The sequence below is a fragment of the Sander lucioperca genome, chromosome 8 (genome assembly GCF_008315115.2).
Source record: "Sander lucioperca isolate FBNREF2018 chromosome 8, SLUC_FBN_1.2, whole genome shotgun sequence".
Classification (NCBI taxonomy): Eukaryota; Metazoa; Chordata; class Actinopteri; order Perciformes; family Percidae; genus Sander; species Sander lucioperca.
This window is the reverse complement of record NC_050180.1, coordinates 20,294,065-20,321,315: the sequence shown is the minus strand read 5'-3', so window position 1 is coordinate 20,321,315 and position 27,251 is coordinate 20,294,065. Positions and strand designations below refer to the sequence as shown.

Below are 27,251 nucleotides of genomic sequence, written 5' to 3'. Positions count from 1 at the left end.
AGTAAATTGGAAGAAGCAGCCTAAACCGGACGGACCTGATGGCCAGCTGTGTAATGAGTGAGTACAACAGACTGTCATGACTCTGTCCTAGCTTAGGTACATGTACATTTGTTGTAAATACACATTCAAAACACTAATCAAAACATACCTCTTCAGATTAGCTTTCCACATACAATAATCTTACATTTCTCACCTGATAGTTACTGTTTTTATTGTTTTTAATTGCTTCTAAATATGCTTGTTGTGTTGGTTTTATTGCTTATCTGTTTTTAATGTGCTATATGTGCTGGTTTTTACTGTAAAGTGTCTTTGAGTACGATGAAAAGCCCTCTATAAATGAAATGTATTATTATTTATTATAAGTAAATGCATCACTTCTTTAGTGAAATAACCAAAGCTCACCCTTCCTCCCCCCCAGCCAATGCAGACTCGTGGCCTACCGGGTGATTCTGGAGTGGGTTCTGAGAGGAGAGCCCCTTGGCCGTGGCACCAGAAGAACTTTGCCTACCTGTGTTATAGCAGTGATCAGACAAGAGTACCCCTCCCCCACTGGAAGTTACACAGGATTCAAAGAGGCAGAGGACATTTTCTGAGTCTAATAATATGATTTCTAGTAACACTTGGTATTGCCATTACTAGGAATAAACAAAGCAATTGCACAGTTCTATTAGTAAAAAGTGTTGTACAAGTAAAGTAAATTGTAAGAATAAATAAATTGTAAGAATAAGTACATTGTACAGTTCTATAATATATTGCTGCACCTGTCTGTTATCAGTGGTTTTATAATATAACAGTACACATTACATTTGTGTTTTTGTGTCTTTACTTCAACAACAAAAAGGAAATTACAATATCACAATCTAGACACAATCAATGTAAAGTGCAGTGTGTGGTTTTATACATAATCATGCTACACACAACTGTGAAATCTCCCGGTTGCGGAGGGGTAGACGGTGAAAGCTCAAGCTTAAATATCTCTTCATTTGGTTGCCGCAATTTGGAAAGGCACAAACTGGAACCATTTTCTCATATTAGTCCTGATCTAACTCCAAGCTCCGTCTGTCAGCTCTGTGAGCTCCTCCCCCTGCTGCCGTTGCTAGGTTACCTAGCTGTTGAACTCTTGAACTGCAGCTCTGCTCGCTCCACTGTGGTGTCAGGTTACAGCTTGTTGATACATATTCATTACTACGGTGGCCCTAAAGTGCAAATCACAACAGCAATAAGAAAAACGTGACGGCAAATATGAAAACACGACAGCGAATATGAAAACACGACGGCAAATAGGAAAACACGACGGCAAATAGGAAAACACGACGGCAAATATGAAAACACGACGGCAAATAGGAAAACACGACGGCAAATATGAAAACACGACAGCAAATAGGAAAACACGACAGCAAATAGGAAAACACGACGGCAAATATGAAAACACGACAGCAAATAGGAAAACACGACAGCAAATATGAAAACACGACAGCAAATATGAAAACACGACAGCAAATAGGAAAACACAACGGCAAATATGAAAACACGACAGCAAATATGAAAACACGACAGCAAATATGAAAACACGACAGCAAATAGGAAAACACTTCAATAAATCACAAAACACAACGGCATTAACTTCTACCGGAAAAGGTAGGGCCTATCTAGTAGAGGACGGACCCTCCTGATTGGACAGACGCACTGTCTGTCTTTCGCGCTCCCAAATCACCCACAATCCTATGCGCGCGGCTTTGCCGGCTCGTAAAAAAAACAACAACAATGGCGGACCTAAGTGGGAGTTGGAGCGGCATCGCTGATGGCACAATTAACATTTAAATGTAAGTATATTTAGTGTTTGCCGTACATTTGTTATCACCGTTAATGTGTTACATCAATGTCAAGTGTTACGCATTAATGCTGGTACAAATTGCTATTATAATTAGGTAGATACACCCCGAGCTAACGTTAAGCTAACTGAACCTATCATTTAACATTAGGCTGTTAGCTAGCTAGCTGTGTTGCTGTCTTTTATGCCATTTGTGTTCGTAAAGTTTAATGTCCGGTGGCATTTTCATCTCTTTTTGTAAGCCGTTACTGTATATGCGTAATGTTAGCAGAGATTTAGAAATTGGTTTGTTTATCAGTTGTAGCTGCAGGATTGGAGGTAAAGCTGCACCTTGTTAACTTCACTAGCAACGTTAAATGAAAGCTAAAATGTATGAGTAGTTTCCCATGTAACAAGTATAACATTCCGTTATAGCATTTATAATGGTAAAGATCTTTTTCTTGTGTTTGCTGTCTTTTAACAGGGACTAAGGAACAAATGGAGGCTGCACTACAACGCTGAAGTTGGCATCCGATTCGCAGCTTCCGATTCGGCAGTTAAGGGGAAATTTAAGGGGAACTTAAAACTGTCCGATTCAGCAGGAAACATAATTTACATTGCTAAGTGACTGATCCTCCGTTTTTTGAACCTCTTACTGTATTGAATGAGTGTTAGTCATTAAGGTAAATTATTAATTATGTCTAAAACACACTTTTAGATTTGTGAAAGCTTTATTGTCTTTATGAGAACACAATAAAGGGAGATTTCACCATTTTTCTAAACTTGTCAAATCAGGACTAAATTATCCCAGAGAGTCTAAGGAGTCTTAAAAACACAGTTTGAGATTTGTGAAAGCTTTATTCTATTTGTGAAAATGCAATAAAGGGAGATTTTACTGTATTTTTCACATATAGACTACATTGGACCAGGTCCAGATCCAAAACCACAATACTTAAGACTTGTCAAATCAGGACTAAATTATCCCAGAGAGGCTAAATAAACTGTTTTATTTTATTGCCACAGCATGGCCTTTGCTAATTGACATTCAACGTACAAGTCCACGTCTCTCCATGTCATTTCTTATATCCATGAGCAGGTCTTCCTTCTCACTTCAAAAGAAAAGTAGAAAAAGTTATTTTTACCTTTTGGAAATCAATCCAAATATCGTCATAGATTTGCCAGTGGTTTAATTTACTCTTCAAATCCTTCTCCTTCAACATAAGTGTTGTTTTCTCACCTTTCCTCAGAAAAAGAGGCAGGACTGAGTATTTATGAAGATTTTTTTTAATTCATACTTCATAGGCCATTGTCTCAGGTGAGGAGCAACCCCACTTCTGGGGAACGCTGGGTCCCGATCTTCTTTGATGATGAAACCCAGCTGGACAGGATTGTGAAATACCTGTCAAACTTCCTCGACAGCTGTGACACACTCTCTGATAAAGTGTGCACCATGGTGTCTTCTGACAGGATCAAATACATCCTAAATGTGTTGATGTCAGAGATAGGTCCACAGCAGTTCCACATTATATTCATGAAGACATTTTTTTCTATGACTTAAAGTGGCTATATGTAACTTTCAGTTTGTGTTAATTCTAGCGGCCACTTTGGACAAAAGTGGTAGTATTTTCACCACACCTGCTGTCGTAAAGGTCTTTTCTTTACGGTGCTGTATTGCCCACTGTAGATTACCAAGTTTGCGTTACCGTGTTTACACAAGTACAGGGGAAGACCTGCTCATGGATATAATAAATGACATGGAGAGAGTGAGTTAATTCTTGTCCAGTTTTGACAAGTTTAGGTATTGTGGTTTTGGATGTGGACTTGGTCCAATGTGGTCTACATATGCAAAAAACAGTAAAATCTCCCTTTATGGCATTTTCACAAATAGAATAAAGCTTTCACAAATCCCAAACTGTGTTTTTAAGACTCCTTAGCCTCTCTGGGATAATGTAGTCCAGATTTGACAAGTCTAGGTGGATCTAGACCTAGTCTAATGTGGTTTATATGTGAAAAAAAACTTATTGTGTTCTCATAAAGACAATAAAGCTTTCACAAATCTAAAAGTGTGTTTTAGACATAATTATAAATTTACCTTAATGACTAACACTCATTCAATACAGTAAGAGGTTAAAAAAACAGCTTTAAGTTCCCCTTAACTGCCAAATCAGAAGCTGCGAATCGGATGCCAACTTCAGCGTCGTGGCTGCACTAGCGTCACCAGAAGGGAGAGATGAGGAGGAGAGGGAAAGCAAAAGACAAGCAGGGAGACAGAGGCCAAAAAGAGATGTTGAATAGATTATTTGTTCAATGAAACTGGTAAACTACAGCCTCGTGGTGCATTCGAAGTTATTGTTAAATGTCCTTTTCCAATCTGGTGGTTGTTTTTGTTGTTCAACAGCAATTTATTAGTGAAATAAGTTATTGTTATACATTATTATTGAATCATTTCATTTTGACCATATGGCCTAGCAATAAACAAGCCTTGTTTAATGTCGCTGACTGTTGTTTAGCACCCTTCTTGTTATTTCTTGTTTTTTTTTACTTTCTTAAAAAGTATCGGTCCAGCCACCGTTAATTATGTATGCGATTCATTTTGATTAATTAATCACAGAGTATGTAATTAATTAGATTACATTTTTTAATCGATTGACAGCTCTAAAAAATATTAAACCATCATCATTCAGTATATATATTTCAAATATAATAATAAAATAAATGATGTCTTTGTTTTTACTTGTTTTTGGCAGTAAAAGTTAAATATCCCCATTAACCAAAAAGTAAACATCCATATTGACCAACCACCCCCTGTATCTGCATGAAATGGTTTGGTCCTGCCTTAGCGCACTCACTCAGTGACGGTGTTTAGTTGCAGTCAGTAGATGCGCCAGAATTACAGTGACCACAATGTTACCAAGTAATGTTAAATCAAAATCTTTTTAACATTTTCAAAAAAGGAAAGAGAGAAAAGAAAGAGAGGAAAGACAAAGGAAAGGGTGTCAAACTGTAATCCAGTTTTTCACCAAGAAAGGTGGGTAGCCTATAGTCTGTGAGTGGTATTAACCTGTTGGCTTAATGTCCATAGTGAAATAAGCTAGCTAACTACAGACTAGTGTTAGCCTACATTTAATCACCATTTAATCAGTGCAGGAAAACGTTTAGCAAGATATTCATATTAAATCATTGTCCCTGCCCCTTTTAGCAGACTTAACAACAGATGAGTCAGCAGCACCCCAGTCTCCCCCTAACTGTGCCCCTCCCTGTCCCAGTGAAAAAGGTGAGCAACATTGTGTTCAATGACATGCCAGTTAGCATCATTGCAGGGAGTCTGTGGGGATTTCGCTGTCTCTCTTGCTCTTTTTACCATTACAAAAAAGAAAATTTAATATTTATTAATGACAGAAATTCAAACATATTAATAACAATTATTTTCTCACATAATGATCATTATGAAATAAAATAAAAAAACAACAGCCTACGGTCTGTACTGGATGCTGGACAGTTGGAAACTGTGAGTAGCTTACCTGAGCCTGCATGTAAGATACAGACAATATTAACTGTATTGAACTACAAGAAGCAAGACATTTGCAAGCCTTTAATTAGAGTTATGTAAAGCTTTTGATGGGACAGTTAGGTCCCAGAGATGTGGTGACAACAGCCGCGCAGAGGGGGCCCAATTAGATTTTTTGTCATGGGGCCCAAAATTCCTGGCGGCGCCCCTGCATATAGGCATAAAATATGTTAATCGCATGTCCTAAATAGTCATATGACTTACATGGATGATATTTCACCATTTTTTCCCCTGCACACATTATAATCAGATTTCTCTTCCCCACACAAGCCAAATCAAATCAGATTTCAGTTTCCCCTCATAAAATGCAGATCTAATGTACATCATCTGCAATCAGTATGAGCTTCCAATCAGGGAAGCAGCTGTAAGCAGACGGCAACTGTAAAATGCTCACTGTATGCAGCAACAGATAGATTGCACAGCAGCAGAACAAGAAATGGATTTCACTTAGCGAGCACCATACTGAGTGAGCAACAATATGATATGAGCAGGAGATCGTTTTGCACATTAGCATCTACAAATGGAAACATGAGGTAACATCTTAAAGATTTAGACTGCAACACCCAGAATGTATGTAATATGTCATAAGAGATTGGTTCCCAACCAATGGCTTAAGTGCCGGGGTCTTGCATTTCAAAGCAGATCAAGAAACACATGCAGAATGGTAACTACAGTGTGTGACAATGTATTATCAACCAAACTAAACAGCGATTTCACTGTTACAACATTACAACAGTGTAGACCATGGAGCAGAATTGGCAATCCGATAAGGTCTTAAGGCATTAAGCTAAATATTCTAAGACATCCTGTAGAAGTCAACTACAACCTTGGTAAAAAAACCTAGGCTATATATTTTAAGTATTTTGGTATGAAAATGTCACATCTTTTTGTTTAGCAGGAAATTCTCTTAATAAATAGGAAAACATGATTTATGTTTGTCATTGTTGAAAAAACAATAGAAAATGATGTGCTTATGCTGATAATTTCATTTAAATGATTTTCAGTAAGTACAGCAATGTTTGTGTGAAGGTGGGGGTGGGGTTGTGTATGTGTTGCACACTGGGGGCAGTGACAGATGCAGAACAAATGCTTAAGTTGCTGGCTAAAGCCACACAGGCTTGTGGAAAATAAAAGCAGTGCAGTTAATTTCTCTTTACTCTCCATAAAGTAAACATAAATCTTAGGTTTACTTTTTAACAGACAGATTAAATGGCAAGTTGTGAGGATACATTATTGTGTGTGTTGGTACACAAGGCATAAAACTAGACAGAGGGTGGTAAAGAAGAGAAAACACGTGTCTTATATACTTTATATGGTATGAATTTTGACTTTTAAATTGTTTCATCATCTTCACCATGGGTGTTTGTTTTTACATAAAAAAAGCCTTTTTTTAAATGCATGGAATTCAAATGTGTGAAAAAGTGTTTCATCATTTTTATAATGGGAGATTGTTTATAGAAATGTACCATTCATCTTCTATTTCATTTCACAACAGGCAGTGGGTGTTGCCAAGCATGTGGATATGGAATGTTGCATATTTAATTCTTCCAAAAAAGTGCATTGTTATGGTTATCATAAACAAGAACATGGTGTGTGAAAGTGTCTGAAAATTAGAGTAGATACCGTCAAAATAATGAGACATTTATACACAGTATGATCTAGGGTATGCATATCCACAAAAAGGCTTTGATCTTGGAGTAAAGGGTGACTCCAGTGCAAATATGTTGCTGGAGCATTCAGGTGGACCTCCCATTGCAGATGTTTAGTCAAATAAGGCCCTCCATGAAGCTCACAATTCCAGCATCATGGTCCTTCTCTCTTTACACACTTCCTCTATACTGATCAGGCCTGCAATGACTGGAAATTCAATTTGTATTCAAAATCACCACTTATTTCAAAATATAGTTATGATTTAGGAACTTTATTAATATTACACACAGTCTACTGGCAAGACCCTTGGCTACATAGTTTGAGTGCAGCCTTTTTATCAGATATGTCAAGAGGAGAAAAAAAATCCATCTTGACATAACAAACCTACTATGTGCTCCAGCAGTCTCAACAGAGCAACAACATCACTTAAAAATAAAACTGTCATACATCAACATATGGGAAGGAGGCACTTTCAAGGGACTTCACCACTCAGCAAAGTGCCACAACCTTCCCTGCCAAGGTTAAAACAGCACTGTGGCTTCCCAGATAATCTATCCAGTGGAGCACAGACCACACCTTAGCAACCGACAGGATGGTGTGGGCCAGACAGTTCTTTTACAGCAAAGACAAAATGCTGCATCTTAAAGTTTGTTGTAGTGTCTTACAAAGACTAAGGCAAATTAACTTATGTTATTATTATTTATTGTGTCAACAATAAAATGAATGTCCTAGTTTGGGATCAATAAAGTCCATCTATCTAACATGAAAAGACTGAAACCAGCAATGACTTGAACCTACTTACAAGTATGGCCTGCAGCAAAAGCCTGATACAGCATCGCCTTTTTGCCATAGACCTCAATTGTATTCCAACAACTAATGAAGCTCAGCGCAAATTCTTTCAGGAAGACTTCTATATTACGGCAATCACCACTTTCTCTCCCTAAAACTATTTAGCTGTTAAGAGGTGTTCACTTTTCAGTAAACCAATCAGAATTGGCCACAAAATTCATGATCCAATCACAGCATGACATCCTGCTTTAAATGTCTTCACTCCTTGCAATCAGCTGTCTTTTCCGGCAAACGTGCAACCCTCCTCCTCCCCTTCCACCTCCGGGCATCGTCAATCACTGCAACCTGAGTCCCTTTCCGGCAGACAGGTCCTTCATTCGGTCTCCGGGTTCCCTCTCCGCCATCACCAGTGTCTAGGCTCCATCTGGGGGAATATGTCTGGCTTCTATACCCCTTTAAATATTTTTAATGATGGAGTCTAATCCCCAAAGACTCTGTACATTTCATGTTATGCTTATTTTCAATAAATATTTGCATATCTGCAACAAAGTCTCTCCTGATTGAATTACACATTAGTGAGTCCCATAGTTGCAATGTAGATAATTGTGATTCAACCCCAGAGCTCAATTCATTGGGCTTGAAATGAACCAATAACTATTACATACAGATCATTTGTTAAAACACTGAGTGAAAAGTTGCACAAAACATTTCATCTTTGGTATGGTATTTTGTTGCAGTTGGCAATTTTATTTTCTACTGATTTCTTTAATCCTTCTATCCTTTTTTTCTCTCAAAGTACAAATAACACTCTTATTCTTCCTACAGTCAATACAGCCGTTTCTTCACTCTCTCAGCTTTTCCAGCGATGCAGTTCATCGCCCAACTTCTGCAGCAGTTGATCTTTCAGCAATCACGCTGCATTTTTTTTCAGAAAAGGCATTCAGTATATGTCTCAGTAGTAAGTTAAAGTCACACTAGCTCTGGTCTACTATATTGGAGACAATGTACGCATATGTTGCTGGTTCATGGCTTTGGGAAAAGGTATAAAAAAATCCTGCTGTGCTGTGGATAGCTGGAGATGAGAGCTGGCGATGCAATCAAGTCCACCGCCAGACATTATTGGCTGTATACAGTTCCATTGTTAGCATTTCTATAGGACTCAGCAAGTTTCTTTAAATAAACTGTAAATTGGCACGCTACAGCGTTGCTAAAGTGTCAAAGTAGCTTCACAAGTCCACAGCGCTGTGAAGTAAACCACAAATACTTTCTAGCATAGGAGACAAAAATGCTCTGGGTTGTTTGCATCTCTTTAAACCAATCACAATCGTCTTGAGTGGCGCTAATTTCCGCGATGGTGGCTCTGCAAAAAAGGAAGGAACATTTTGGTGGAACATTTGCACCCCCCAAAAGAAAACGTCACATACAATATTAAATGAAGATAACTGTTCACACAATACAGTAATGTGAGCTATTTAAATTAGCTGGATACATGATTAAACGTAATTTGCTCTCAGTGTATGGCTTTGTGTACTTTGTCCATAGAAATCCCCACAAATCGGCCCCAAAACATCCCAGTTAGATAGTAAATGCTGTAAATATATTCTTTGTAAATCTTTACAATCATTCCCCGAAAGAACCAAGCAGGCCTGCCATATTGCACAATCCAAATTTTCTTTAAAACTTGACATTTTCAGCGTGTAGCTTGGTAGCTCAAAGTGTGTTGTTCTTTCCCGAAGCAAACAGAGTTTGAGAACGGCAACACACAGAGAGCGGAAGGTTCACGCTAGAGCTATAATCCGGCCTTAAAAGTTCAGCCCGAAAAGGACCGAGCCCGACAGAATTCGGCCCGAGCCGACAAATGCATTTTGATTGACAGCTTTTTAAAAGCCTGAACCCGTTTACAGCCCGACTGTACAAAAGGCCGTCTACCAGCAGTGATTAGAGTACATGTCGGAGAATAGCGCAGACACGCGCTTCACACAGCGAGCGGGCATACGCACCACTCGGCGGAAAGGGGAGAGAAAGAAAAAAGAGACTGCGCCGCACGCACACAGCTCTTTTGTCTTTCGTCAAGAATGAGTCATTTATACATTTTTTAACATAATTTATTCATGACTAACGTAGGCTTTAGGCCACATGGAAGTTGGAACAAAGAAAGAAAATAAGTCCTCCAGAGGCCAGCCTCTGTTTCACCTCCTCAGCATCCATTTACACGCTAATCGAAACGCTTCACCTGACCGCTCATTTACCGCGCAACCCGGAGCGCAAGCCCGAGCCCGTGTAAAATGATAGAAATTAAGACCGGACCCGACAGGGCAGAGATATTCAGCTCTAGTTCACGCACCGGATTTCAGACAATTATCCTGGAAATGTACTTCCATTGATCCAAACTATTGTCAAAGTAATGCTCCTCTCTTCTGTCTATCACTCACACAGACATGCAGAGACACATTATGAAATCCAGGGCCAGTTGTACTTTTGTACTGACTTTAGATACCTGTGTAGATTTTAAAATGTGCTTTCTATGATGAAGTTTACTATAGCTGTAAGATTTGTATCAGCTTTCCTATCACCCCAGATCCCATCTTTTAAACAGAAGGATAGAACAATGTGTGTGTAACCAAAGAGTTTGTGAAAACAGTTGTAAAAACTAAAGTGTCCTTTAGGTAAATGTCTTAGCACAGCTTTGGGATAGCTTACTCATTGGATCTGCACTGAGCCAAGTCTTATACAGATGGGGTTTGTGTTAGTTTTTTGCTGGTATGGCACCCAGTCTGATTACCCCCTAAAGCTGTCTGTGACCCAGGAATTATTTCCCACTAGCCTCGTATCAAAGCTGGCAAGTCATTCAGAATGAAGAGGGCTGTGAGGGTGAAACAAAGAGACTTGTCCCAGCCTAACCTCACTGTACAAACCCATTCCCTGTCCTTTATTTGTCCGGGGCCAACAGCAGGATACTTCCCTTTGCATCGAGCCATGATTATCACATTATCATATTAATAACAAAACAGAAACACACATATCAATGCTATGTCACAAGTGTTAACCATGCAACAAAACTGTGAAAAATTCCAAAGCTGTGTTTTAATGAGGTTGATGCATCCACTCTGTGATTTAATAACACCTACAAACTGTCATCATACATCACAATTACTTCATGTCACTATCATGTCTGTAATCAAATGGAGTGTCAGTCAAATCAACAAGCTTATGATCACTGCTGATGAAGCTCTACAAAAAATATTTTAATTCTACCTTCTTCCTGCTGAGATGTGCTCACATTTTACAATGTATACCTGCCATTTAATAGTAGGATTTCAATATTGATCATTTTTATGGACTGCAAATACAATATGACTGGGATTTCCATAGCTGTACCCATTTCCCCATCCCCCATCCTTCCTTAAGTACTTGTAAAGCTTCTTGACGGGAATCTGTGTAATAATCCTACATAATTAATTTAATGTTTAAAGTGGCCATATTGTGCTCATTTTCAGGTTCATAATTGTTGTATGTAATGTAAATAATTTTCAAAAAACACCATATTTTTGTTGTACTGCACATTGCTGCAGCTCCTCTTTTCACCCTGTGTCAGGTCTCTGTTTTAGCTACAGAGTGAGACCTTGCAACTTCTGTAAGATCTTTGTTGTCAGTCACACATGCGCAGTAGCTAGGTAAGGATTACATGAGCTAGCTAGCTGTTTCTCCAACTTCGGCCTGTACAAGGCAGGATTAGCCAGGAGACTTCTTCTAAATGAGCGCGCACTTCCAACTTTGCGTGGAATACCTGCAGAACAGGACATGTAAGTAGTTCTATACAATTTATTTTGTAGATTAGGGTGAATTTGTGTGTGTTGTAGCAGTGTTTTGCCATTGAGAACGAGCTAGCTAACGGTTAGCCCCCTAGGCCCCTCGTCTCGGCTAGTTATGTAGAAAGCCGTGCAGACTGAAGGCAGGACACATTCAGAAACCCGTTTCTCACTCAAAACAGCATGGATGTTTTTTTTCAAAGTTTGTATGTGTGTGGAAGCACCAGAGACACAAAATAACACCCCAATTATTTTCCGTCTCTTTTTTTAGATATACTCACTTTTGCTTGTATGTTTCATGTTCATTATTTATAAATTTGTAGAAGCCAGTGTTTCATGCATCCGTTTCCACAAGAACCGTTGAGAACATTTAAAAAACACCTCCACATTGTGCCTTTCAAAACCCTGCTATTTCTGTAATTGCTTCAGTCACACCAATGCAAGTTCTATGTCACTGAGAAATAGCTGTCTGACTCAGTGTTAATACCGAAACTCCAAGGTTTTCCCTGCTCCCCCATTCCCCTTCCACAATAATAGGTTGTGTAGGAAATTACCATTTAAAAACTACACACATTAACACATCATTGTTCCTAGTTAAGGTCTGTCACATTCAGCTGTCGCAGCCTTGCACCTAAGCCCAGCGTTAAGAGTCAGCGTCAACTTTGTATGCAAGTGTTTCCACACTAATCTATTTGGTTGCTATGATCATTCTTGCAGGAGTGCACAGGTGAAGCAAATTGAATGTGATCAAATTAGTAGGGATGCAATCAAAAAATAGTTCACACTTTCATGTCCTTATGAGCAAAATTAGAACATGACTTAAGAAGTACTTCATTTGTTTTCAATATGCTTTGTCAATCCCAATAGTTTTTTAGTCTATAATATATTATGACTAGAATCTTTTATAAACTAATGTGTCAGCCGTAAGAAATTATTGTCCAAGTTCCTGGGCATTCTAGCAAAGGTAGGCCAACTCTCGGAAGTATTCATCAGTGTACCTGGCCAAAGAGACCCACGGCATATGTACTCTACCATCTGCTGTGTCCCCTGGTTCCCCCTGACAAACTTTTTATGAGTTCACACTTGAAGCTACATTCGGACCTAATGAGATCAACATTGCTCATGCAGTTTCTTCGTCCTTGTGACATCACTTCATCACTTAAAAGCAACTATAAAGTCTTCTGAATTCTGGCAGATTTTTTTAAATATAGTTCTGCACTTCCTTCTTGGATTTAGAGTCCTGTCAGAACTCCTTCATATTTTTGGTTAATTTTTGTCAACAAAATCTCTGTACATCTTTATTATTAGCCAGTATTTTAGTTGGGGGTTTGTCACAGCTTATTTCCTTACACAATAACTAGGGCTGGGACGATTCGTCAACGTAGTCAACGTCATTGATTACGTAAATGCGTCCACCCAAATAATTTGCGTCGACGCGTCACTAAATAAAATAAATAAATAAAACTTGTGTGTAAATTAATTAATGTAATGCGGAACTACTGTTAGATACGCGGGTTCTAGGGACAACTAATCTGTAGCCCCGTCTTAGCTCTGAAGCTAGCCGAGCTCTCCGCCTACATGCAGTTTTTTGTCAGGTCGACGGTCCAGTGAGTGAGTCAGAGATAGCAGCACGAAAGGACGAATATGGCGAGTAGTGGTGACCCACAAGAGTTAGAGGACCCGCCGGCCTCTTTAAGATCGCAAGTTTTGGAAAACTTCGAGACTGTATGACTGCAGCCTGGAGCCTCCACGTGTCATGCCCTCTCATCTCATACCCTCCCGCCTGGTCTTCGGGTCAGTTACAGTAGTACATGCGAGAGAGTGGTGGATAAGACGAGGACTGTGTGTTGGCGTTGTTCAGCAGTTGTTGGGTATGTGAGTGGAAATACATCTAACATGCTACCGCATATCCAACGCCATCACCCAGATGTGCCAATCACTGGAATAAGATAAAAAAACTGTCCAACTTCTCCTCCCTACAGTGCTTAACCAGCCTTTAGATACAAATAATTAAAGTTAAATTAAAGGGAGAAGAGCTTGGATGTTAAACAAGAGCTCATTCATTATTTTACCTACTGTTAAAAAAAAGCAAATACAGGCTACTGTTTTTGCACTTTCTCTTTTTATTTTTTATTTTTGTATTCCTCCTGAAAGTGACTTTATTTTGTTGTTGGATTGATAGCCTACATCTGGCTTCAGGTTGCAGTACAAATTCATTTTACTTGAACAGTGCAGTGTTAAACAATTTTAATAAATAGAGATTTGAACCTTACTGAAATTTGTTTTGTGTAAATTGTTAATAATTGAGCAATGGGAAAAGAATCGCTAATTGAAAAATTAGTCGTTAGATTAGTCGACTAATCGAAAAAATAATCGTTTGGGACAGCCTTAACAATAACACGTTTACTCTTTTTCCAGAATATTCCAAGTAAAGTGAGTCCAAGTTTCTGCCCATTTTTTCCTACCAAACCACATTGTTGAAATCATGCATTTTATCTGCCACTCACAAGCTCTGGAAATGTTTTCAGAATTATTGCTTCATTGGTGCTCCAAGTGACACAGACTTGACAATAGAATGCAAAAAATATTACTTTATACTTATTTAAATAATTAATTAATTTTGTAGATTTTTTTTTGCTCACTGTGGTCTGAAATGGCTCAGCTGATGTTTGCTTATAGTATACCCAAGACAAAGGCTGTCCAAGGCTGATCCAATTCCCTGCCTTACCAGATGGGCATCGGAATTGGCCTTCATCCAGTCAGAGCTGCACACAAAATATTACACTAATTTCAACTCCAAAAATACAGCGCTTCTCAATTCTGTTATCATAGACAGCTTCTATTCAACTTCTTTAGAGCTTCTAACTGATGGGCTCGAGCGATTCTCAGTGGATATTTTCCCTGAAAAATATCTTGTTGCAAAGTCTGAGCTAAAGAGATTCAGGCTGGCCTCTGTGAGACTCAGGTTTTTTTAGCCACATCATTGAATCCATAGCACGGACACAAACATAAAGCAACATGCACTTTAAAACACTATTGCAGAGAATCAAATTAAGGACGCTGGCTAGCTGTGATGTCTTGGGAGGCATGCATGGACAGGCTAACTATGAGCAAATGAACAAATGCATTATCAAATAAATCAAGGAATTAGTCGAACTGCAAGGAAGTAAGTGGTTGGATCTGTATGTAGCCAATGAATAAATTGATATGCAAATTATTTTCTAGCTTTATGAACATCATCACATCTAGAAATGATACCTTGTAAGGATCTCATTATATCGGACCAAAAACAGACTAAGTTTGCTCAATCATTTTACCTCCTTGTTGAAAATAAATCAAGAGGTTAGCTAGAGGTTGCTATAAATCACTGTTCTATCCAACACTCATCCATATTCACTCAATGTCATGCACTCTCAGACATCCAAGGCACTTAATGTACATAGTTTCATTTTCACCCATCACTCTATAGCACACTGAAACATGTCCTCTAACTGATGGACTATCAGACTTTGGCAAGAAAACTACAATGAGATCAGATCTTCAGGAACCACATGAGGATAGAATTGAATGCATATGAACATCAGCATCATGGATCTATAAATCAATGTATTCCACACAGTCTTTCCTTGACACTCTTAATAATGTCTCTAGAGGATTTTGTGTACAGAATAGCCAAATTTCTCGCTCAAGTTAGAACTTGCATCAATCACAATTGACATTATTCCTATCACATTTTGGGTCATGTCAGAAGTCATAATAAAAGGCATGTTTGTGTTTTAAATAACTGTGGGATTCTGTTACAGAGGAGTGTATGTCCTTGGGTGAATGAGGACAGGTTCAAGAGGAAATGAATTCTCAGTGACATAAAACAGTCTACACAAAAGCAGCACAGTACAATGGTATGATGGTATTCTTCATCCTCAGGAGAGTCAGCGTGAAGGGAAAAAGGACAGGAATAAAGATGTTGGAACAGTTTCATTCTCCTAGCAAATGTGTCATTATTTTCTTTTTTGAATATGTCAAGATATTCCACTGCAACATGCCATGTGCAAGGCTGTGTGCATGATAAAACAACCAAGTGTTGACTCAATGGTCTGGTGTTTCATGTTGAAATATTTTTAAATGTACGACAAAGAAATCTCTTTGCGAAAGGAAATATAAATGCATAGCTGGGCTCTGTCACTGCAGAAGAAACATTTTTTAGAGGCTTTGAAGAAGTTGTTGTGAAGAATAAATATATATATATATATATATATATATATATATATATATATATATATATATATATATATATATATATATATTTAAAACTGGGCTTCACACTGACATTTGAACATAGAACTGTCTCTGAAGCTACAATTACTCCTTTGGGTTCAAAGTTGAAAAGTCTGTATTCTAGTACAGAAGAGATAAAGGTGACTGAACACATTTCTAGATTATTAATAATTAGTTTCAGCCCTGCATTACATCGTACAGTTAGGCAATCCCCTTCCATATAAATGGAACAATACACAAAGACTAGATTTCTCATCGTATATATCTTTGCCAAGAAGATAAATATACAACCAAAAAGTACAATATGTTTGACCCCAAGGGTAATAGCTATGGAATATTCATGTGCCATATCGTTCTGCAAGGTGCACCAATATCATTACAGCTAAGATTAATATATGGATTTCCCTAACACCATGTGCAGCACAAGTACCGCATAATCAGCATATGTAGCACTATGTCTGGCTTTGATATTTATTGAGGACTATGTAATAACAATCCTAGTGGAGGCATGAGATGGCTGGTGTGGTTATTCAATTCACATGGGCAGCACGCCTCGAAGCCCCTGAGAATGAGACGTGAGCAAGCAAGCCACTCTCTCCTGCGTCAACTTGCTAAGTGGAGCATGGCAGAGGACTGCACTACAGGCAGCAGCTGGTGGCTGTTTGGAGACCTGGAGGGCCTTGAGACCTGCACTGATCATTACCTTTCACTCAGCATTTACAGCTTAGTGTACAGACAGTGGCCATTATTAGCCCTGCTAACTTGTTACAGTGCAAGTGTCCTCAGGTCAGCAGACTGCTTAAGTGAGAGGGTGAGGACACAACTGCACCACACACAGCTCCCCACGGCGGCTTGCTGGAAAATGCCACACCGAAGCGCCCAAAGGAGCAGTGTAAAGGCAAGCATCCTCTCCAGTTGCACATCATGTCTAGTCAGACGTTGTCAACAAGACAGGAGTGGCAGACGTGTGGCTAAAGATAGATCCAATGACAGCGGCGCGGCATTCAAGGGGGGCTTTGTTTCATGATGGCTAGGTTTTGACAGGCAGACGAAGTGTCGGGGAAAGGTACCAGCTATACGTCACAGCCAAAAGCCTATATTTGATCCTTGTGTCCTCATGTCAATGAAGAGCATTGATCCTGAGGATTGTTTTCTGAAAAGGCAGTGATGGCTTGAAAAGAGACAGTGGAAATGTGTCAAATACTGGAAAATGTGTAAACAATTCTAAAAAAATAGAATAAAAATAGAATCACATGAGGTAGTCAGATATCAAGTAGTAGATATGTGCCAAATATGTCTGAATAATAATGCCAGTCATCTATATATCGATAATATTACACACACAGAACTTATCTCCTGTGGCATTTTAGGATTTGCAGGCGAGACAGTCAATCTCACAATGTATCCAAGGTCCATACCTTTCACTTTAATCTAAAGTAAAAATGAAAACATCCATTTTGAGCTTAGAATGTGAACAGAATGATGTCCACTGTATAAATTAAACTTTGTTGAAACAGATTACAATAAAATGTAACCCACCAAAAGGAGTTGAATGCTTATGTTTCTGTAACAAATCAGGCATGTAGTATGCAGTATGTGTAGTCTGTACTGGTCAAAAGTTTAAAAAAAGGAAAGAAAAAAAGAACTAAAAACAGGATCAGTTTAAAGGAAATGTGTTTATGCCAGCTTGTTAAATGAGGAATGAAAAATCCCTTTCTCAGTGGCTCCAGGTTAGAATTTAATTGGACAGTTGTTGACAGGAATTAATAGATCAAAATAACATCTATTCAATCTCTTCTTGACAACAGGAGCACTCATTCTTTCACATTTCAAATGATTCTTAAACCATGAAACAGCTATTGCCATGCCGTCTCGGGAGAATCACTTCAATCCATTTTCCTTGTTTTTCACAGTAGATTTATCTCAAATGAGTTTGACAAACAATAATTATTTATGGCTGTGTTCTCACCATCATTCCTTCAGTAACCTTTATGATAACAGCTGCATATCAACGGTATAAACAAGGCACGTCAGGCTTACAGTATTTGGTCCAAGCTTCAATAACCCAGTGTCTCTTTTAATGTTTTTGTTTTCAATCTTAATGTATTCAGAATTTACAAAAAGCTTTGTTGCTATATTGAAACAAATTAAAGACAACTTAAAATATCTGAATAATGTTTTCTGTCTTCACATAATGTGCACTGTAAATTAGCAAAACAAACACCATTGTTAGTAACTGCCTGATTTTAAAGAGTGTGTTGTATTAACGTTTCAGCAACCAGGGTTATGAGCAGCAGAAAGATGGACATAAACCCTGCTGAAGGCCACAAACAGAATAAACAGAAATCGTGGGTCACAGACAGGATTAGGGTTTAGAAATATTATCCAGAAACTACTTTTAGTGTGAAAAAAAAAAAAAGAAAAAAAAAGAGTAACCCTGAAGACATGAGTTTCCCTCCTTTTCTGTAGAAACCCAGACACATCAAAATCAACAGACATCTTCTTTTTGGGAGCAGGAACAGAGCATTAGTGCATAGACTGTAGGTTCCAGACTGACAGAATGAAATAACTTGGGTTTTGCACTGTTGGTCAGAAAAAATAAGATAATTGCATGGCTCTATGAAGGTGATCATGCAAGTGGTCCGCTTCTATATTGCATTTGAAGAAATCAAATGGCCCATATACAACTGACAGTGATGGAGGTAGTGTGAATATGATGATGAATTAAAGCCAACATATAAAGGAACAGATACAGTAAGTACAAAGAATGGAAGAAAAAATGCATTAACAACAGTTTATTAAATACACCTGTGCTCATCATGTATGTAAAGAAAGGTCAATATAATTAAGTCCAGTATAAACCCAGATTGCACGTTAGCTTCACAATCACATGATTTACAGCCCCTGAAAACTTGGTTTCAAATTCTCTATAACTTTAAATATTCATGACAACATAAGCAACATTAAAGTTAAAGTTAGGTAAAAAAGACAAAAAACATTCTTAGTTATTAGTTATTTAGAGTTAATCCCTCAACAACTCCCATTTGTTAATCAGCTTCATTAGGAATGTGTAGGTATGGCTGGATCAGATTTGATTGACAATGCTGACAACATACAACAACATAAATAGTAAGGGCCAGGGGCGTATCACAAAATTCTGGGCCCTGTAGAAAGGCATTTTCTATGGGCCCGTCCCCGCATCCACAGCTATTCATTCTAGCATCTTTTTGGGCCCTCCTCACATGAGGGCCTTGAGTACTAGGTCCCCTTTCCCCCCCCAGTCCAATGCCCCTGGTAAGGGCAACACCACAAATGTAAAAAAACTCATATGTGTTGTAGCCGGATTGACTCAGTGGGTAGAGCAGCCGCACGTATACTGAGAGGCTTCGAGGGTTCGAGTCCGACCTGTGACGATTTCCTGCATGTCTTCCCCCTCTCTCTCCCCTTTCTCACCTAGCTGTCCTATCCATTAAAGGCGGAAAAGCCCAAAAAATAATCTTAAAAAATAAAAATAAAATAAACTCCTATGTGAAATAAAGAAAATGTTGGCAGGAAATGTTGTGTTTATGTTGGACCCCATGGCCAACATGTCCTCATAATTAAATAACAGAACAGGTCAATTGTCAAGACTCCCAAAACAACATATATGACCGTTATGGAAGCAGCTCATAACGACCCATAATTAGGCAGCGACCTCTCATGGCTAGAGCAAATGAGGCCACACAGTGGCCATTTAAAACATGTGACCATAACGTGACCGTGATGGAAATTTTAATCATGTGATCATTCTATTTAACATAACGGGCACAGTTTTAAACGCGTAGTAAAACTGAACTAGTTACGTTTAGGCAACAAAAGTCCTTAGTAATGGTTAAAGTCAGTTCATTTTAAAAAGTGACAACTGACTTATGGTTTCACACGGTGTGTGAATCCCGGTGAGTGAAAGTCCTGTGTTTGTTTGACCCATCCACCACCCCAACCTGCCTCCTTACGTGGAATTTGGCGCTCTTATACTTTGTCACCTCGCTTCCTCGCGATAATTACTTCAGCAACAAGATGTCGCCGCCTAACAAGAAACATAATTATGGGGAGTTATTATTAGTAGTTCAAAAAGAAAAGAAAAAGAAATATATATACAAATAATTTATGCTTTGATATGCTTTGAGTGTCGTGTTGTTCCCTAAAACCTTTGTGGGACACAATGTTTCCTACAGCTCTCACAGGGAACACCTGCAGAGAAAGCCCATCATGAGGCCATTTTGGCATTCATGAGCATGATTGATGACATGGAGATGGAGGCAGCGTTTGAGAAATCCCCTGTGCCGCGGGAAAAATGATGATTGTTTGGATTCTTCCTCCCTGATAGTGCCCCCCTCGGATTCTCAATAGGACACATTCACATTAAATTATATACGTGGAAGTATGAAGCCTCAAATAGTGGTGCTACCATATACAAACTCAAACAAAAACTGCCAATCCCAAAAAAAACAATTATCTGCAATTTTATTGCAAAAATGTTGATGTTTGTAGAGTGAAATGTAAATGCAGAAAAACACAACACAAACCCATCAAAAGCTGCAATACCTCTCAGGACTCCCAGATCTCTCCACATGTGTGATTGACAGGAAGGTCATAATAATCTGACGATACATCACAGCGACAGTGGCGTATGCTGCAGAGGCTAACAAAGTCACCTGGCCATTGCCTCTGCAGGCACTCCCATTTAGCCCTTTTTAATCCTCTCCATCCCATTACATGACGGTAGAGAACCTGGGCACATTACACGCTTCAGCAGAGAACATTTGCCTCGTTGTGCAGGCCGCCAAGGATCACATAAAATATCAGCGCCGTTATTTCTGTCCCTTCTCCATCTCCTGGCTGGGAGTAAACAGAGCTGGCCGTCAAATGATAGCATAGAGTATGGCATGCTAAGAAGTTCCATTGAATCCAACAGTGTGCTGCGTGACTCACTTTCCATATCTTCCCATCTTGTCTCAGACTTTGGGTAATCCACTGACTGAGTGGAAAATGAGACAACAGGGGCAAGACTGCAGAGTGCAGGTCTGATCTTTAACCAGATCCTTGTTTTAGATGCGCAAACACTTAAAGACTTTTAGAGCTATCCACAAGTCCATGCGCACGTCGCTTAAAACACCTTCACCACATAGCTGTTGACAGCCTCCAGTCTGGCCTGGTCAGCAGGCAGAAGCATCGCCTAAGTCTTGTGGAATTACTGTACCAACTGAGCCTTTAGGCTTTGGATCATAACAACATTTCTGTCAATAACACTGACTCCACTGCTGTCATTCCACCTGACCTGGTTCCTTCTGTTTGACCAAACACAACACCAAAACTATGGGACTGTAAGCTTTTCATTTTTAGCTTTGTGAAAAACATTGTTGCAGTGGTTGAGCAGTCTAAGTGGTACTGAGTGCAATACTCCTGCAATAATACCCTGCTGTTATTTCTCTATTATATTTCTAATGTTTGTAATGAGTGCTTTATATTGGGCAAAACAACATACAATGTGATCATAATGTGATAGGCAACAACAACAACAAAAACAGTAAAATCTGAAAAAGGCAAATAGCTCTTAATGGAAACTAATAGCATTCATTAACATAAATGAGATTACGAATTAACCAGTATAATAGGATTAACTTTAAACAGTTAATGTATGTCAGAAAATGTGGCATATATGTAACTTCATAAGAGAAATGTGAAGTGGATTCTATCTCATTTGATGTCTAACATGGTCTCTAATGGCATCTTACATCAAAAGCAGTGGGAGCACACACACATCCCTCTGTCACTACTGTTGAAGTCTCAGATAACGACAGAGATTTTAAGAAATCAAACAGCAAAGAGCAGCCATTTATAGAGGTGGACCAGTAACATGAAGGTTGACGTTTTTGCCAAATCATCAGAGAGTGAATAGAGTGTGATGGCAGCTGTAAGGCTGACAGAAACAATAAGCTATACGGGAAGCTTTAAGAGCCCCGCTACACTGAGTCCCACGAGGACCAACTAATCTGCAAGTACTGGAATATCAACTCCCAAGTCATCTTGTCACTGAAGATGCTCTCCATCTGCCACATGGCAGCTCCTAAAAAGATAATATTACAAACCTGCTACATGAAAATGATGAATAAAGGCTACAAAAATGTGTGTGTACAGTGTTTATGTTGCAATCTGTCAGCAAAACCCCCAAAATGAAAACAATAGAGTGTTCTCTTTTTGTCCTTTATAGACCATTTAACTACACAGTAATTATACTATGAATGTGTGCACTTTAATCAGAGAAAGTACATACTTAAATGATAAATCAAAGCAGGCAATGCCAGATTTATCCAAAAATAAACTACTAAACCTAAGCAACTACTCTATTCTTAATAGACTCAATGGAGATAGTACAGAAAAGTAAAGTACCATCCATGAGATCAAATTTCTAATCAGCTCAACATAATCTCCAGAGTTTAAATGGTGAAGATGTATTTCTGCTCCTGCTTTTGATCTTTGATTTTTACTTTTTGATCAGAAGATGTTGTACTTTTAAACAAAAGGTATTTCCACCTTTACTTAATCTAAGAAATAACTTAGCTCCATTATGGTTTGCATGAGTGAGAGGCAATAAGTCACGAGTCTGAAGGGCATGCCCATCACTGTGTGAATTTGCTGAGGTGTTGATAATGCGTTGTCTCTCCGGCAGACACGTAAGGTTATGACTCATTCAAAGACCACATCAAAAGACGTTTATTCAGTGTGACAACGTTCAGAGATGAGATTGAAATTTCACTCATTTGGGAGATTAGTTGTGATGTCAGGGACATGGATCCAAAGGATTTAATCAGTTGGTTATTTAGCCCATCTCTGAACAGGTGTGCCTGTTATCAAATATGCAGCTTTTTATTTGTGCCAGATTTCCTGCTTTATAGAGAGAATGATTGGCCCCAACAATGACGACCTTACATTACATTACATGTCATTTAGCTGACGCTTTTATCCAAAGTGACTTAGAATTGCTATATATGTGGAGCATCTAGGGGTTAAGTGTCTTGCTCAGGGACACATTGGTTGATGTATCGCAGTGAGAATCGAACCCGGGTCTCCCACACCAAAGGAATATGTCATATCCACTGCGCCATCACCACCACCACAGCTCAGCTGGGGGTAATGTAAAAACAAAACAAAAAACCTTTTATTCCTAATTACTTTTCTTCAGATGCAGACATAATGTGCTAAGTATATGGCATTCACTGATCATGTGAAATCACAGAATACTATTTAGGAATTATTATACAAAATGTTATTGCAGTAAAACATTGTTTAAGACGTTTCATGAGTCATTGTATTAAATGATCTGAACTGCTAAAACAGAATGTATTTATATCCACTTGCAGCTAAAATATGTATTTGGAAAATTGTTTACGAAAAATGTTACTACATTACTAAACCTTTAGGCTATCATTTGCGTGCATCATTCATCTCTGCATGTAATACACTAAATGTGACATTCATTATGTAAGGTATTTGAAATAACTGCTCCAAAGGGTAGTCGTGGCTGTAATTATGTAGTTGACTCATGGTTATGGACTGCTACTGAAGCAGTGCAAGAACCATCAGTTCCATTTCACCTTATCACTTAATTTTCGCAGAACAGGAGTTAATCTGCACAGTTGATCATTCATTATCTCTGCTTTGTTAGCACAGTCGCAGACCTCTACTGGACACAGATCTTACCCTAGGCTGCCTGGGGGACTCTTTACACATCCAGTAGCCTATTGATTCTGGCTGATAGGATATAGTTGTCGCAGCATGAATATGTAATCAGTAAATGAGCTCACATTAACGGAGAGCTGGGTTCAGGCGTTTGAAATGAGTGGTTTTCTGATAACAACAGGCCTGTAACTTCACTGATGCAGGAGGCTGCGCCAGCTGTTTGTCACCATCCAATCAGGTCAATTAGGAGTCTAGGACTATTGTGCGGTTTAAAACTTCAGTTAGACTCGCTGCAACTCACAGAGTGACAGGTGGTTGTATAACACCCCTGCAGCATCCAATCAAAGACCTATAGTAATAATGTAGGAATGACTTTGCATCATAAATGAGTTGCAATGGGATATTTGGGGATTCTTAACTTTTCCTTCCAGAGCTTAACTAACATTAAATACAGACGCGTGTATTACACAAGAGCCTGTTTATTCCCGAGGTTATCTATAATGCTGTATTTGGCAGGTCGTGCTCCTAATTGACGAGTTGCACTTCGTCCAGCCTTACCTGGGATCTCCTGAAGAGGAACATGTGCGAAGCTGAAGCCTTTCCCGATACAAGCTTCCCTCACATCGCTGCAGTTCCGTGCCTTAAAATCTGCTCTTGCTGCAACAGACAGCACAGAAAAAGTGCAAATGATGGTCTCTAGTCTGAGCATTGTTCACTTCTGTGAAGATCCTTTTTGTTTAAGGTTCTCTGCCGTATCCTTGCTGATAAAAAAAAAAAAAAGAAACTCCCTGCAGTAGATCCGCAGGTACTTAATGACTGGGCGTTTAATGGTTGCAACTCAGCTATTAGTGTCTACCAACACATTTCCCAAAGCAAAACGGGTTTCTAGTGCAGCCAATAATAATTAAAAGTCCCCCGGCGCCGCAGAAAAAGAGGACTGCGAGTGTGGAGGTGCCACATGAATCCAGGCAGTGCGTTTCCCGGCGTGTTGACTCAACTTTGCTGAGCAAACGAAGCCCCTGGTCGCTCTGTTGAAGAGGAAATGCTGTGTGGAGAGGAGCGCTCTGTGTTCACATCAGATTCACCGGCGAGGCAAAGCGGGACACAAAATATGGAGTGGAATCCAGCCTCATCCCCTTTAGTGGGGGGGGGGCTGCAGGTCGGCACTTACCAGCAGAGATGTTGTAGGCCTATAAATAAATAAATAAATAAATAAATAAATAAGAAAAAATACATAGGTAGGATGGTGGGTGAACTGTCTGTGAACTTACTGTAATAGGCTACACATAAAATACACATACAGCTGTACATGGACTTCTAACTATTACAGGGAATCTGTAAAACTCTGTAGGTAGGTAATATTTTTAATATTAGTAATGCAATAAGGTAACAACTTGTCACTACTCTAAATCTCTAAATCCTTATTGGTCTATTTAAGTTGTTTTTAATATAATATTTCAGCGTTTTTTGAACAACATATATATTTGTGCAATGTAAAATGTCGTTTATTCACCTATTCACCTCAGCCATCCTTTTTTGTCCTATGTGGTTATGTTCCAGTGTTGGGATTTGACTCAGTTCAGAAAATGTAAATGACCACAGTTTTTTTTTTTTTTCACATTCATCTGACACCAAAGCGAAACACCAGTCACACGGTATCAAACTGTATTAACTAGAGGATGTAAAGGATGTGATGAAGACCAGAAGGCAAGCTTTCATGGCTTTATTGATTTCGGAACAGCTTGATCCCAGGATAGATCAACAGTGGATTAACATGACTGCCATCACTGTGTAGGGTTCCTATTGCTATGGGATACCACATTTTGAAAGGTGAATTAAAGTGACTCGTTTCAGAAGGTGACACAGCCCTGGAATATTTAGGATCAAACATCCAAATCCACTGCTTTTATGAAGTCATTGCTTTTAGGAAAGTCAGTCATTTTAGTAACCATGTTGAAAAATGCTTTTTGGTAGGCTGTAATATGTCATGATATGTCCGTTGACCACAGTAGCAGTTTTGTATCTTCTCCTGAGCCAAAAACAACATTGTTGACATTGTGAACTTTGGTTGAGATTCTGTGAACTTTGGTTGAGTGAACTTTGGATCAAATTCAGAAACCTTGTCAAACTTCCACACAGAGTTTGAATCAGAATGCACACTCCCATGTATCTCTGTCTCAGATGATTGGAGTGTGTGTGGTCATGTGATGCTATTGTTTATGTTATCTAAGGTACAAATGCAGTCTCATATGCTGACAGTGGTCTAAGCCATCCTCCCTTCAAGAATTCTGCGCTCTACTTTTCTTGTGAGACATTTTGACCTGGACATGTCGCAGTTAATTAACGTATCAAACTTTGAAACTCAAGGGATGGTTTCATCCAAATTAATTTTTTTAATACAATGAAAAATTAATTTCATGGGAAATTCTCAGTTAAGATAGCTGTCAAGTTGCCTAACTGAACTTTAAAGCTGCAGGAAATGTTTATGTGCGTGTGTGTGTGTGTGTGTGTGTGTGTGTGTGTGTGTGTATTTGTGTGTGTGTGTGTGTGTGTGTGTGTGTGTGTGTGTGTGTGTGTGCGTGCGTGTGCGTGTGCGCGTGCGTGTGCGTGTGCATGTGTCCATGCATATGAGCTGCCTTCAGTGCTGCCTGTGCACACCATTAATAAAATGTATGCATATTCTATTTTCAGATACATTACGTTTGCCAAAACATGTTTTTACTCCAGCTCTTTTGGGATTCCCACGCACTCCCGGAACAGTCAAAGACATTTAGTCTCTCCTGTGTGTGTTCTGAGGTTATCTTGGGGCTCCTTCCAGCTGGTCATACCCAGCACTCCTCCAAAGGAAGGTGTAAAAAAAAAATTGTCAGTCACAAACTGAAGTGCAGTTAAAGGAGACTGACGATGCACTGAAACATCTAGTTTTATTTTCGTGGCATAACAATAAACACTGCAGCCACTGAGATGACTAAACTCCAACTTTGGTGATCACTTGACAGTGCAGAAAGCTTCAAACAGGATATAATTATACTCCAAACTGTCAACCTTTATCAATAGCTACTATGAAGAACATATTATCAGGCAAAGGCACACACACTCAAGCAACCAAGAGAAATAACTCATATTATCCAATAGGTTCAGGTTCAGGTTCAGTTCACTGACAGCTGCTTAATCAGCACCTTGGAGAGCGCCACATCCTCACCAGGTACCTAAAACACCTCATCTTAGCTATGACTAATATGAAAAGGCAATAGTGCAGCTTTGAGATCATGTGCCATTGCGGAACCTTTTCACCATATCTCAGAGTGAGAACAATCACCTGTGGAGAGTCCTTATTTGGCTGCTTGTGTTTGCAACCTTATTCTTTTGGTCATCCACCTGATCCAGCATGGATCACTGCAGTGGAGACCCCTCACTGTTAAATGCTCGCACATAATATTGGTGGGTGATGATGGTCGGATGTGTTATAAGTTATGCATATGTACATTGTTTTATATGAGCTTGTGTAAGGGGTTTAAGTACATAAATATTTCAATGTATTTTATATTCAAGTATGTGTGTGCATGGTGTTTCACTTAGCTGCAAGACCAATGTTGAAGTTGTCCCTTTTAGGTCAACCTGTAAGAGCCAA

The 27,251-nt window shown here is 39.0% G+C and overlaps 1 protein-coding gene across 2 annotated transcripts in view; it reads right to left on the bottom strand.

Moving 5' to 3' along the window:
• LOC116047662 (glypican-6-like) overlaps positions 1-24,687 on the bottom strand; it is a 113,063-nt gene extending 88,376 nt beyond the window's left edge. For both annotated transcript variants that reach the window (XM_031296574.2, XM_031296585.2), the window contains exon 1: positions 24,179-24,687. In XM_031296574.2, the coding sequence (XP_031152434.1) occupies positions 24,179-24,329 (151 nt within the window). In that variant the 5' untranslated portion in view covers positions 24,330-24,687. The remainder of the gene's footprint in view (positions 1-24,178) is intronic.
• Between the last annotated feature and the right edge of the window lie 2,564 nt (positions 24,688-27,251).